At 36.1% G+C, this 14929-nt stretch overlaps 1 protein-coding gene across 1 annotated transcript; it reads right to left on the bottom strand.

Annotated features, from left to right (window-relative positions):
• Positions 1-1841: 1841 nt before the first annotated feature.
• On the bottom strand, positions 1842-14108 carry LOC149832827 (chloroplast protein FOR GROWTH AND FERTILITY 2-like). Its single transcript, XM_090012606.1, has 2 exons — positions 13743-14108; positions 1842-2828 (listed from the first exon to the last, which is right to left on the bottom strand). The coding sequence occupies exons 1-2, from the start codon at positions 14064-14066 to the stop codon at positions 2013-2015; spliced, it is 1140 nt and encodes a 379-aa protein (XP_089868732.1). The 5' UTR covers positions 14067-14108; the 3' UTR covers positions 1842-2012.
• Between the last annotated feature and the right edge of the window lie 821 nt (positions 14109-14929).

Genomic DNA, 14929 nt, shown 5'->3' with positions numbered 1-14929 from the left:
AACCTATTCTAAGTAAACACCTCTTTATACTTAGGTATCACCTCTTAGACTAAGGTTATTATTAGTAGAAGCCTTCACCACGTGTTTAGCCCTAGTTTTAATCATCTCACATGTTCTTTTTACAAGGCCAGATATCACCTATTTCCACTTTGGCCAAAAATAGGTAAACCTTCTTGAGTTGGCTAGAATTAGCTTAGCCACATTTAGGCTCCAACATAACTCAGCCTACACGTCCTTCAAGCTTCCAAAATGTGGAGGTCGACCTCCCTAGGTGGGCCCCAATAGGCTAGCTGGTCCAAAGATGAATCTTGGGTATTTGGAAGATCTGGGTCCGGATATTGTGGAGATGGCCCAATTGAATCTTGCTTGATGGATTCGGATACGGGTCAAGAAATGATCCATATCAAAAGGATCAACCGAGTTCACCACTTTTTACACACCTTAAACTTCTCTTAAATTTTTCTTTGATAACCAGGAGAAAAAAACACTCTTATGGTTTGGACATCCCACCAGAGAGGTGCCACGTTGACTGCGAACCTGTTTTGATATCTACGACCTAAAATTCCATAAGTATTCCCTCCCTGCTCACTGGAGATGGTTGCCTGTTGGCTTCGACCTCTCAGTAAAGGATGCACACCCCAAGTATCGAACCCACGACTTCCTTCAAATTGAACGCCTTAAGCCGATCCCCTTAGCCAGATGTGCTGAGCCCTTGTGAACTTTCCTTTTAAACTTGGTCGCAGTTTTTCATCATTATTTTTGTGTTTGGGGTCAGTGAGACTGTAAAGCTAAAGTTATCCCTAGCTTTTGTGTGGTGTGTGGGGACGCCATGAGTACAGGATTGGTTGGATATCTGACTGATACGGATCCTTTTCTTCAAACTTGGCTGTCCTTTGCAGATCAAATTAGTTATTTTGTCATGCTTTCTCTATCCAATCAGTTAATTGAACCAAAATTGGTTTTAGATTTGTTTATCCAATTCCAACTCCGATCCTTTCACATGCAAAAGTGTCTCTGACTATGAGTACTGACTACTGAATGTTCAAAAAGTTAGTCAGTGCTGGTCAAACTTGAGAAAAAATGCTTCAAAAAACGTAATACATACATCTTTCAACTTGTACAAAACCTGGTACACCACAATCAAGGACTCTTTCAAAGCAAGATCTAGAACGGGTAGAAGCCTCTAGGGCAACCATTTTTTGCATTTACTTCTACATCTGGAAGAAGGTAGCCACTTTCCTCTCCTGTCTTGATAGGAGCCTGTGGGCCCACAGAAAGTCATTTCCACACTAATGGACCCCTAAGAGTTGCTAAAGAGAAAAGATGCGAGTGGGACCCGCTGTGATTTTCAATGGTCTCTCTCTCTCTCTCTCTCTCTCTCTCTCTCTCTCTCTCTCTCTCTCTCTCTCTCTCTCTCTCTCTCATAAACATTTGGCAAATTACAGTAATCCCATCAATGTTTCATTCCAAATTGACCAATTGCATAGAAAATGAAGGTCAAGATCCTTCTTTTCCTCCACGATAGTTAAGCTTGGGGTTGCCTCAATCAGGTTTAAACCTAAGATCTCTCAATTATGTTAGTGCGGCTCTAGCTAGTCCAGTCATCTAATTCAACCAAAGGTCATGATCATCAACAAGCTTCCATCTATGACAGAATACCCTTTTATTCCATCTACTCTGACAGAATACCCTTTCAGAAACAAACATTAGATACACATGCACACAGTGGGAACATAGATCCCAACAATCAACAGGCAATTCTAAAGACGATTCCACATAATGATCATTGCTTGAATCATCGCTTAGAAACATGAAACAATTTCAAGCAGAAACAAAAGGAGAATAAAAAAACTTCCATTTTCTTTTCCTGCAACCATCAAAGTTTACACAGACAAATATAGCTAATACCGCAATAAGTGATTTTTGGAATGGTTAATGTTGTACAACAAATCACTTGTTGAACGCTCTGAATTCCTAAACTAAAAGGGACAAATTAATCATGGAAAGGAATGTCAATATAGGCTGAAACCAAAAAATTGGCTAATGATAATAGCTACTCCAAGAGCAATGGCTACAAGAGAGGATGCCCAAGTGAGTTTCTCAGTTATCCTAGGTACTCTATCTTTCAATGCCTGACTACATGAACCTATGAAAACAGTGTAGCTACCCATGGCAACCACAGTCCCAACTAAAAACATACCTAGAAAAGCAGCACCAGCTAACCTTGATGGAAGGGCCAAAGCAGGCAGCACCATCATCAGTGCATCTGGCTGCAAACCATGAACAATGCCGGTTGCAAAAGTAGCCAAGCCAATCTTCTTCTTTCCACCTGTTGTTTCAATGGCTTCAGCAATGCATTCCCCATTCTCCAGAGCTACACAAGGGGTAGGGACCTCAGTTGCCTCCCTGATTCCCATGGCACCAATGACAAGCAGAGTCATACCAACTACTCTCGTACCCCATGTACGGATGACCTCTATATGTAACCGATCCTTGAGCAGCAGAAAAAACAACCCAAATATCATCTGTCCTGCATCATGGCCACAACCCCAGAGGGCTCCAACAGCAGCACTCTCCATCCTAGTTCGTCCAATTGAAAGAGGTGCTAAGGCAGCAAGATGATCAGGCCCTGATAGTGTATGCAAGCAGCCAGCAAAAAAGCCAGTCCATGCACTGCTGAGCAGTTCAGTGCGAACTATACTCCTAACCGCAGAACTTCCTGTTTGGCTAGCAGCTTGTACCATTGCAAATGCAGGTGGGGTGAAGGCAGGTTGTATCAACATTAGAATTAGGGCCGATAATACAGTAACTGCCCCAGCTCTAAAGGTCTGAAACAATCACATTTTAGTTGTATTAGATTTTCCAGCAGCACACCAGTGAAACAGAAGCTAAGAAGAATTCTTTTAGCACATGTAAGCCCATCGGAGTAAGCTTCAAATAAACAACCAAGCAGCAATGCCCATAAACTAAATCATAGAAATAAGAAACATCAAAGATAAATGCGTTGTACCAATTAATATTCTCTTCATGCCACCACAAACCTGAATGAAGCACCGTCAAGTTTTCCTACACATGCAGCTAAAATTTGCTTAATACAGAAGAGACATGCACAAGAAGGATGAACATGATGTTTTTAACTTTTTATCAAGGACAGATGAGGCCAACGTAACTGTATGGGGCACAACTTGTAATGCATAAACAACCCACATCTAAACAGGATGTAAAAAGTGTATCCAAGAATCTGAAACTAGTAAGTGTTAAGAGTTATATATATATATATATATATCATAGTCACCTATATTGTTAAAGGTAATTTCTCGATGAGGGCATTTCTCAGAGAGATTTTCAAAAGTTGATAAATCTTGAGAAAATCTCATGAGTTTAAAAAATTGAAAAAAATATAAATAACAACATAAAAGCTAAGAAAATAATAAGTTTTGCATTATTTTTCTTTAAAAATATAAAGAAACATGAGTTAAAGGTTTTAAAATATATAAAAAAACAAAAAATAAGAAATGCAAACTTAAACTAAATAAATAAATAAATCTCAAAAAATATCGTGATATTTTGTTTCTGGCGATATTTTGAAAATATCGTGATATATTCCCGATATTATCAACTACCTTGAAATAGCTGATAATATCACGATATTTTCAAAATATCGGTGATATCAGTGACAGTGATATATATACATATATATATATATATATATATATATATATATATATTGTATCTAGGCAGTTTTTTTGTATTTATTTTATTTTATTTTTGTTTTGATTAGGGGTTGTTCGGTCATTTCACCAACTAACCATTGGGAGCTCCCCAACGCCTAGTAGGCTCTCCTTGTGCCTCCCCTTTGTATATATATGGGACATGAGGGTCCCTATTTCTTAATGCATATGTTATGCATTTTCCATTAATAAAATACATATTTTTTGAGTCTGTGTCTTTGTGCATATTAAGAGTTCTCCCTTTCTGGATTGCGTTGTGGTATTGCCCTTATAGGCATCTTTTTTTTATCTTTGAGATCAGAGCCACTAGCTCTTGGGACCTTGTTCTTGTGATTGTGTTCAAGAATCAATGGCATTTACTCTTTCAAGTGATTGTGGTATCTGTGTTCAAGTGTTTGTGGTGCTCGTGTATTCGTGGTGCCACTCTTGCCCATGCATCTTTCATCCTTCACTTTTTTTCTTTCTCCCTTTTTTTTAATTCCATCTTTATGGTCGAGAAGGAGGTTGTCACCATCGTCACCATCAAGTTCGATGGGAACAACTACAATAAATAGGCCACGACAATTAAGAGATTCCTTATTGAAAAATAACTATGACCTTTGTCACAGGGATTCGGCCAACCAGGTGCCACACCCACGTCAACGTGACGCAGGTGCGAGTGCGGGTGCGGCACTCGGTGCGATCAACCCGACCCTGGGTGCGGTCAACGCACCCAAGGTCATTTTGGTCCAGTTTTTGAATTTAAAAAAACAAATTGCCCGATAAAATGAGTTGCGGAGGGGATTAGGGCAATTTTCGCCCTAATCTTCCCTTTGTCTCCTCTCTGACTCCCTCTGCTCTCCGCCGACCCCGACGCCGCTGCCACCGCCCGCTCCACCGCCGCCGCCTGCTCCAGGTATGCCCCTGACTCCCTCTGCTCTCCTCCTCTCCTCTCTGACTCCCTCTGCTCTCTTCCTCTCCTCTCTGTCTTCCCTCTTAGAACGTCGGGGTCTTCGTGCGCACATCTTGTGCTTTTTTGGGTCTCTGTGTTTGCTTTCCCTTTGCCGCAACAGAATTGTGTCCCTACTCGGTGCTAACGGCTCAACTGCAAGGTTCCTTGTGCATCTTGCCAGAGGGCTTGGACATGCGGTTTGACAGGCCACACTGCAGTGTTCTGTCGTAGTTGCTTCCCTTGCCGCTATGTGGGCTTTCGAATGTTCGGTATATGTTGGCTCAAGTGGGGAGTCGAAACAGTTCTCCTTCCTGCACTGATATTTTCAATGTTGAAATCCTGCCAGTAGTCATATGCTTGTCTCAAAGATTAAGCCATGCATGTGTAAGTATGAACTAATTCAAACTGTGAAATTGTGAATGGCTCATTAAAACATATTTTTTTTAACTGATAACTGATAAAACTTAAAAATTATATAATATATATTTTTTTTTGCCGCACCCACACAAGCACCCGCACCCATGTGACATAGACTATGACACTTAGTGGATGGCTCTACTCCGGAAACCCAGCTCGTTCTTAACAAGAATGTGAATGGAGTGGATGAATCTTTAAAATGTGGTGAAAGAGAGAAGGCTATGTCTGATTACTAGAAAGCCTTAAGAGATTGGAAAGTGGATCATGTTAAAGTCCTTTCGTGGTTCATAAATAGAATGGACCAAGATCAAAGTGACAACATCTTGAGCTTTGAAAGGACAAATGAAGCATGGACATTTCTAAAAGAAATGTATACTCAAAAGGATGCCGCTTATTTATGGGAACTTAGAGATAAGATTCATTTATGCAAGCAAGGTAATCAATCTATGAGAGAATATTATGGACAATTAAAAAGATAGTGGGATGAGATGGCTAGGCATGATCCCATATGGGATACACCCAATGATACCAAGTAATGGAAGCAGCATGTTCAATAAGAACAATTCTTCCAATTTATAAAAGGGTTGAGATACGAATATGAGCAAGTACGTATTGTCATTATATATAGAAGAGAGACTCATGAGACTCTCTCACTACATGAAATTTTGGCAGAAGTGTGTACGGAGGAAACAAGGCTCGTCTTTTATGGAGCCAAAAGAACCCAAGAAAACAGTGTTAGCCATGTCTAGCCCCGATTCCAATGTTAGAGCCTACAAACGTCCACACTTCAACAAATTCCAACAAGATGATGAAGAGAAGAAAAGGATTATGTCATTGTTGTAGAGAACCAGTGCACATCAAACCTTATTGCCTCAAGTTGAAGAAGGTGGACAAGAAGAGGGTGGCTTTGGTTCCTTCCCAAGAAGGTCAAAAAAGTTAATTCAATGATGGTTCCAAAACCATTGGATCTCTCTTTGTCTCAACTGGTAGAGGCTCTTCAACCACTACTCAAAGTTCCTTCTACCACCAGCAGTGTCGTGGTCTCCGTATCTTTCTCTCCCTTTATGAATTTTGGGCTCTTGGATTTGGGAGAATCTTTTCATATAACCTGAAATATTGATCTTTTTTTCGATTATTGCACCAATTTAAATAATTTTTGTCTCTACGGCAGATGGAACTTCTTTTAACATAAAAGGCATAGGAAACATTGATAAAACTCTTGAAAATTCAAAAAAAAAAAATTGTTTCAAATGTTAGACATATTCCAAAACTAAGTTTGAATCTTCTTTTTGTTTCTCAAATATTGAACCGTGATGTTTTCTTCTTATTGAATGGTTGTTGAGTGCAGGTTTGCCAATTAGGGAAGTTCATTGGGCAAGGTCATAAAGAAGGAAGCCTCTACAACATGGACTTTATTGAATTATCCAAAAAATTTTATAATATTGCCAAAAATAGTGATTATGAACTTTGGCATAAACGTTTAGGTCATCCTTGTGTATCCAAAGTTCCATATTTTCCTTGTTTGAAAATTTTTTGTAATAAAGAAAATCTTAATTTATTGATTGTGTACTTGAAAAAATGAAATCTTTTTCTTTTGCTAAACGCAATTTCATTTCTTTCTAGTCTTTTGAATTGATGCACTCGGACGTTTGGGATACGACTCTTATTGTCTCAAAGGGTGGTTTCTCTTATTATATTGTGTTTATGGATGATTTCTCTAGATATACTTGGATTTATTTTCTTATACATAAGTCAAAAGTTTTCCATCATTTTAAAAAATTTCATGTTATAATAAAAAATCAATTTAATTCTAACATATCCATTTTTCGTACTAATTCAGTGGGAGAGTATGTTTCAAATGATTTTAAAAATTATCTTGATTTAAATGGTATTTCTCATCAAAGGTCTTGTCCTAATACACCTCAAAAAAATGGTTTAGCAGAAAGAAAACATAGACACATCATAGAAACTGCTATAACCCTTTTGATATCAAATGATGTTCCAAAATATTTGTGGGTGGAAGCTACCATCATCTTCCTTAAAAAACATTATCCCAGTTGAAAATATTTTTGGTGTATAATCAAATTATAGTAGGTTGAGAGTTTTTTATTGTAAATGTTTTTTAAAATGAAAAAAGAGACAAACTCTCACCAAAAGCCATTATGTGTGTGTGTTTTTAGAGAATAAAAAAGGATTTAGATGCTATGATGTTAAAAATAATAAAGTATATGTTTCAAGAAATGTCTATTTTGTTGAAAAGGAAAGTTATTTTAACTCTAGTATGCCTAAAAAAGATAATGAATATTCATTTCGGTTGGACTTATTGCCTAAAGTAAATGTTGATAATGATGTTGATGTGCTTGTTCAAGAAGAAAATGTTACCAATTAGGAACCTCCAGTAGATGTTAATGATGACTATAATGAGAATGTAACTTCTAAAATTGAAACCCCTCTCTTCACTTATTCTAGAAGAACCACTAAGAACCAACGTAGTCTTTTAGAAAGATTCACTCAAATAGAACAAGATGAATCTTCCAATCGTAGGAGATCTATTAGAATTTCAAAACCAACCGACCGGTTTGTATTCTATGAGTCCTTCTCTCCTCAACATAGGATATGTTTAGCTCGCATATACTCCTATTTTGAACCCAACACTTATGGTCAAGCTAAAGATATTTCAGAGTGGGTCAAAGCCATGAAAATTGAGCTGGAAGCCTTAGAAAGAGACAAGACTTGGGATATTGTAAATTATCAAATGGGAAAAAGCCAATGAGTTGTAGAAGGGTATATAAGGTAAAAATAAAAAATGATGAGATATTAAAAAGATACAAAGCTAAATTAGTTGCCAAGAGATACGCTCAAGAATACAGAATAGGCTATGAGGAAACCTTTGCCCGTGTAGCAAGAATGACCATTGTTAGGACTCTCATAACCCTAGCTTCCATTAGAGGTTGGCCTATATATCAAATGGATGTGAAAAATGTCTTTTTGAATAGAGATTTAAAAGAAGAAGTCTAAATGGATCCGCCCCTAGGTCTTGAGGTTTCACCTGGATACATTCTCTTTTTAAAGAAAGCTTTATATGGTTTGAAACAGGCTCCTAAAGCTTGGTATAATAGATTCAGTATTGTTATGTTAAATTTTGGATATAGATCACGTTATATTGACATTGTTTTATTTGTTAAGACATCTAATGTCATTCTATAGTTATATGCAGATAACATGACCATCATTGATGGAGACAAGCAAGGAGGAAGTCATATCAACAATGTTCTTAAAAATAATTTTGAAATAACTGATCTTGGATTTCTTACATATTTTCTTGGTATAGAGGTCGCATATTTACCTCATGGGTATTTATTAACTCAAACTAAATTTGTAATTGAGGTTATTGACATGTTTGGAATTAATGACGAAAAAATGGTCGACACTCCAGAAGTGATTAATGTAAAAATGAAATTTAATGATGAAACACCTCTGAAAGATCCCACGCCATATCTTCATATGATTGGAGCTCTCACATACTTATATATCACAAGGCCTAATATCATTCATGCAGTTCACACTGCAAGCCAATTCCAACACACGCCAACTACTGTACATGTGAGTGTTGTTACCAGAATAATTAGATATATTCAAAAAACTGTTTTTAAAGGCATTTTTTTGTTATCTTTCTCCTCCATTGATTTAGTTGTGTACTCTGATTCAGATTAAGGAGGAGATCTTAATGATCGTCGCTTAACTATTGGTTTTTGTGTGTTTTTAGGTGACTTACTCGTGTCTTAAAAGTGCAAAAAGCAACGAAAGATTTCTCTTTCATCAACAGAAACCGAGTATCGAGCCATGGCCACCGCTGCATCCAAAATTATTTGGTTGACGTGACTGCTTGAAGATATGGTAGTATATCTCATGACACCCTCAAAACTTTATTGTGACAACAAGAACGCCATTTATATTGTCAACAACCATACGTTCTATGAGAGGACTATGCACATTGAGATGGATTGTCACTATATTCGTGAAGAGTATTTAAAGAAGATCATATTATTGCCTTACTTCACCTCTAAGTATCAACTAGTGGATTTCTTTACCAAGGTGCTTCTTTCTCCTAGATTTTATTTTCTTCTTGATAAACTTTCGGTGATCTCATCATAAGTTTGAAGGGGAGTGTTAAAAGTTGTATATTATTTATATATTATTTATTTATTTATTTATTTATTATAGATTGTATCTAGGTATCTTTTTTGTATTTATTTTATTTTAGTTTTGTTTTGATTAGGGGATTTTTGGTAGTAGGCTCTCTTGTGCCTCTCTTTTGTATATATATGGGTCATGAGGATCCCTATTTCTTAATGCATATGTTATGCATTTTCTATTAATAAAATATATTTTTTTAGTGTGTGCCTTTGTGCATATTGAGAGTTCTCACTTTGTGGATTGTGTTGTGGTATCGCTCTTGTAGGCATCTTCTTTGATCTTTGAGGTCTCATTACAGTAGGTATCTGGATTTTGCTACCTACAGCAATATACAAGAGCAGTAGGGTTTGGTGGCGGCCAAAAAATTGTTTTCATGTAAACCTTTCGAAAATGATGTCCACAGTATGCTTTCCTGATGGAATTTTGAAATTGTTCAGCTTGTGACAGTATTTCAACAAAGGTTATTAAAAAGGTAGTCTCGTAATTTATAAGAGAGATGCTAGCAATAATGTATAGAATTAGTCTATTATAAGATTGTTTAGATGGTTTTTCACAATTGACCTTTTCATCATCCCAAACCTAAACATAATAGAGTAGTGATATGCCAACACAGGATAGACTTCAATGCTGAAATTCCATCATGTCATGCTGCAACTTGAACATCAGGTACATTCTTGGATTTAACAAAAAGGTGACAGATTTTCAGGATGTGACGTCACAATATTTCATATCTCCACTCACAATCTCTCTCATTTTCATGAGCTTCCCTTCATTATTCTCCCACTCTTCCTAGTCCTTTCAACTCACATTATATCAGATTTTCATACAATTATTGCCAATATATATATAAATGAAATAAAAATATAAACAAATATATATGTGGGTATGTTTACACCGCTCCTGAACCGTATAAGAGTTTTCACCTTTCACAACCTTGTCCAAACACCATTTTGATCTAGAAGGCAATTACTTAACACATAAACACCACTTATGTGTCTGCACTTCATCCAGTCATATGACAACCACATATAGCTTTTCAAAAATTCTTCCTTGCCTAAATGTAGCCCAAAGATTGATAAGCAAATTAATGTTGAGTCCACGATAACAATATCTTTAGTCGTTTCAATTCAGACAATAAGGTAAATAACAATTCATTATAATATTGTATAGGTGCTTACTATTTCTAACATTAAGTTTTCCCTTTTAGAGTTCTCACTTGCCTAGGAAAGTGTGCATTATTCTGAAAATGCAATTCTAGACCATAAGAAGTTAGCAGCTTCAATAAATTGAACTGTGAATTTATCTTTCTAATAGTTGCTTTCTTCCTTGGTTGATTTTGATTGCCTCACATCTCCATTTTAACTAATGGATACATAGTCTAGCAAGAAAATATTCTACTCTGTTTTAATTTGGTGATTCTTACTTGTGGATGAAAAATTGCTACCATAAAGCAAGAAAAGATTTAATGGCATGCACCTCGCTAATTCAAAAGCCATTGTTTTCTATTGAAATGCAGATGTAATCACGTATGGAAGATAGACAATTAAACTTACTGGTGGACAATCCTAGGATTGGTTTTTGAAGTTCAAGACATGACCACCAATTTCTATTCATCTCATAAATCTGCATTAAACCTAATTATTGCTACAAGGACTTATAAGTTATACCTTCATGTACAAATGAAATGCATACTCTCTAAAGTCTAACAGTATAGTTTCCCACATCATCAAGTTCATCAACGCATATAAAATGCAATTATTTTATTAGATTCAACAATATTGGAAACCATCTCATAATGACACAAAATTTTCATGCATTTACCAAAGTAAACCTTGGTTCATCCAAGACAAAGCACTAGCACAAAATTCTGAAATTTGTTATGAGAAATAAAACTGTCAAACTTATTCATTACTACGATCAGCTATATGGCCATGCCAGCATGGGCATGCCTGCATGAACATATATTTGAGTGCATATGTTTGTAACTTTGTAGACATAAGACCATTGTTGTCTCTTTGACTTGAGAATCCATATACCAAAACATGGAAAACCGGGAAAAAAACCACACACACATACACATACACAAACCAAAAGTAAAGCTAGCCAGCTTAATGTTCCCTTGTACAAACCAGAACCTAAATTAATTACTAGAGCACAAAAAGTACACGATCCAAATGTCAGTTGCATTAGTACCACCTACAAGAAAGGCTACATATTTCCTTTTTTCATTATCTAGATGAAAGTTGTAGAAACAGATGTACATAAAATGATACTCTTCGATCAAGAAATATTGAAATAAATGATAACCTCTTTGAGATCAACTAGACCAAGTAGTAAGTTCCAACCATAACATTGCCAATATTTATACAAACTTGGAGTTAGAAAATTAGAGTATATTTTGACTCGGTTTACAAGAGCCTCGTGATAACCATATAAAATATATTTATAACAATCCAACATGGAAAATATAGTGTAAAATGAATTACAACTTGGCAAAAAAAAACAGGAAAGAAACGAGATTAAAAACATATGCTCAATAAAACTTACTAGGGTGATTTTTTAACCAGGGAAAAAAACAGGACTGCTGTTTGAAAGCTTTTTGAGACGTATAGTTGTCTCACATATTTACAATTTAAAAAAAAATCAAATTTTATTTTAAGTTAGGTTCAGAAAGTCAAATTATTAACCAGGAACATGGCTGATACTTCTGCAACTAACCTAGAAATCTTTTTCAAAAACTCCACCTGTACAGGTGTGTGTGTGTGTGTGTGTCTATAATATATATATATATAGAGAGAGAGAGAGAGATCACCTTAATGAAAGTGAGATTTTCATTCAAAGGCACTCTTCTTTTGTATAGTGAATACATTCCCTTAAATTTTCTTTAATGACTCACATGTCAAAAGTTTTTTTTGTTAATTTTAACAGATAGAAGCAACCCTAATTATGTAAAAACAATTTTAAAGCGATAAGCTCTCCTAGTGAAAACTTTAGAAGAAAAAATTTCAAATACTTCATACTGTTGGCAACAAGAAAACCTTTTCGAGGTAATTTTTTACTTAATCAAAGAACAAATTAGTTGTCAAGAAAGTCATGACAATGGAAGGATATATGCAATAAGATAATGAAAAATATTAAAAATTTCTGAAAATGCAACCCAAGGAGGCAAGTAGCCTTTTGCCATTATCTTTGGCTGTTCAGAAAAAACATCAAAATCTCAAAAAAAATCATGAAAACAGAAATATCTTTGCAGTGGCATATCCACATATTAAGTGTTCCAAACATGAAGGACAATCTCGAGCTCTGTAAACTACATATAAGATAGAAGATGAGTTTTTGCTGAAAGATAACTCTTAGATATATAAATGCATCCCACAGATTCCATGATAAAAATTCGTCCATATCAATAGAACAAAGAGGATCTAGGGAGGAAAAAAAATGAAGGGATGAACGAATGTGAAACTATATCATAGTTTTTTCATGTACAAGTTCACATATTATGCTAGCAAGAGGGAAACACATCAGCGAATGGAGACAACTCTATCCAGATACGACATTTAATACCCCAAGTAAAAAAAAATAAATAAATTACAATTCTGAGTTGCCAATTTTCCAAAATGCACTGAACCACTCAAGCTCTATAAGATTCAGATTTAACATTTTGTGATCTTAAACTTTACAAAACAACATTCAAACGAACAAGATTACTCACATATAATCAATGCTCAATCTATTCATGAATGAACCCCATTCTCAAAAATAATTGACGCGGTTTGATTAATGAAGCAACAGCCTTGAGGGCGTGTTCTGATTATCTGGGCATTGGTTTCCAAAATCAAAACTTCAAACTTCCAGGAGTTTCCAGAAATGCCAAATTCCATGGTTTAAGTTCAAATTCTGATAAACAAATTGATGTTCAAAATCAAGTCTTTTTCAAAAGGACACTCGCACTCACACTCTGCCCAGCAACCAAGTTGATGAATTCAATGGCCTAATTATCAACTTGATCCAATACTAACTGAAAGGGAATTAACGGCCAAAATACCGCATATGTTTCTTAGGCGGTTCTTGCCAAAGAAAATTACTCAAGTTCACATACCACTAATCACAAATAGAAAACCATGTCGTGCTCACCAGAGATACACTCCCTAAACTAATCTCGACCAAAACCAAATTTCCACAGCCATTTACAAGAACACAACTCCAAACTCCTCAAAAAAAAACATCTTTAAATCTAGTTCCAAACATAGTGAAATTCAACTTAACAAGAACTCAACATCCCCAAAAAATAATAATGATGATGATGATGATGATGACGATGATGATAATGATAATGATAATTAAGAACAATTCAACATCTCCAACAAAAGAAGAAGAAACCAAAAATTCCCACTTTTAGCTCCCGTTTCTTATTTTGAAATACAAAAAGAAAAGAGTGAGAAAAATCCATCTGAATTTCTAAATACCTTCCGAAGGAAATCCACGGGGACTCTCCGAGCAGCCTCAGCCGGCGTCCGTTCATCCCGGGAAGCGGCATACAGCCGGAATTCTGCCGGAGGACCGCTTCCGGAAGACCTAACGGCAAACTTAGGGGAATTCTTGAATGAGAGCGAGGAGTCCCGGAGGAGGAGTAGGCGAGGAGGGAGGAGATCCCGAGGATGGGAGGGGCGGAAGGCGCCGGCCGAGAGGCGGAACCTGCCGGATATGGTGGTGAGGCGGCGAGAGATGACGGTGGGCGGACTCGTCAGGGTCTCGGAAGGAAGAGAGGAGGAACGGATAAGCCTCTCCATGGCCCTCCCTTCTGAGAGAGAGAAAGAGATTTTGCATAAGGGGAGGCAGAGATGAGAGAGACAAAAATACTAAAATAGTAATAGTAATAAAAAAATAAAAAAACTTATCGGATCTTTTTAAATACTTAACCAATATCCGAACCCGGGAGAGTAATTGTGGGTTTGATTGACGGAAATAACCCTCTCCAATGGGCTTGCATTTTTGCCGCACACAAGGCATTAGCAAACCCGATCTAATGGGACCTTTTGGATTCAGACCCGGTTTGTACACATACCTCAGTTTTGTGACAATCTCACGAGACATGAGAATACCTCGGCAGGCATAGAAAGTAAAAGTGTAATAATAACATATATAAAATTATAAAACAAAAAAGAGAAGGTAGCTGCTAACCAGCAGTTAACCAGGTTTTTGAAGGTTTTTTTAGTGTTTTTCTTAAATCAAACCGCACATATGTAATCTACATGCTTGATTTCATGGAAATCGATTATTGGATCATCCCATTCCGATAAGCATGTAGGTTTTCATAAGGTTTACAAATCAATAATTTAAGATTTTTATAAATATTCAAGACTTAAAAACCGTATTTTTTATAAAAAAACATGATCCAAGTATTGTTCTCTAATTGACCATGTTGAATACATGCATCTGTATGGTCAGATTTAAGAAAAATATTGAAAAAAAAAAACTTTCAAAACCCGCTTAGCTAAAAAGTGATTAGCAGATATCACTTTCTATTATAAAAAGTTATAAAAGTGGAAAATATAAAAAATGTGTTTTATTGAATTAACATCACAGTAAAAAGACTTTGTATTTTCAAAGAAGGTGATATTTTGAACAAAGTTACCTTTTTAAAATATAATAA

Source organism: Nuphar pumila, chromosome 7 (assembly GCF_984573655.1).
Source record: "Nuphar pumila chromosome 7, dmNupPumi1.hap1.1, whole genome shotgun sequence".
Lineage (NCBI taxonomy): Eukaryota > Viridiplantae > Streptophyta > Magnoliopsida > Nymphaeales > Nymphaeaceae > Nuphar > Nuphar pumila.
The sequence above is the reverse complement of the archived record's forward strand: the minus strand, read 5'-3'. Positions and strand labels throughout refer to the sequence as shown.

Coding starts and splice junctions, on each gene's coding strand:
- LOC149832827 (XM_090012606.1), bottom strand. CDS start 14,066: ATGGAGAGGCTTATCCGTTCCTCCTCTCTTCCTTCCGAGACCCTGACG. Junction 2,829..13,742: donor CCGTGGATTTCCTTCGGAAG/GTATTTAGAAAT, acceptor TGATTGTTTCAG/ACCTTTAGAGCTGGGGCAGT.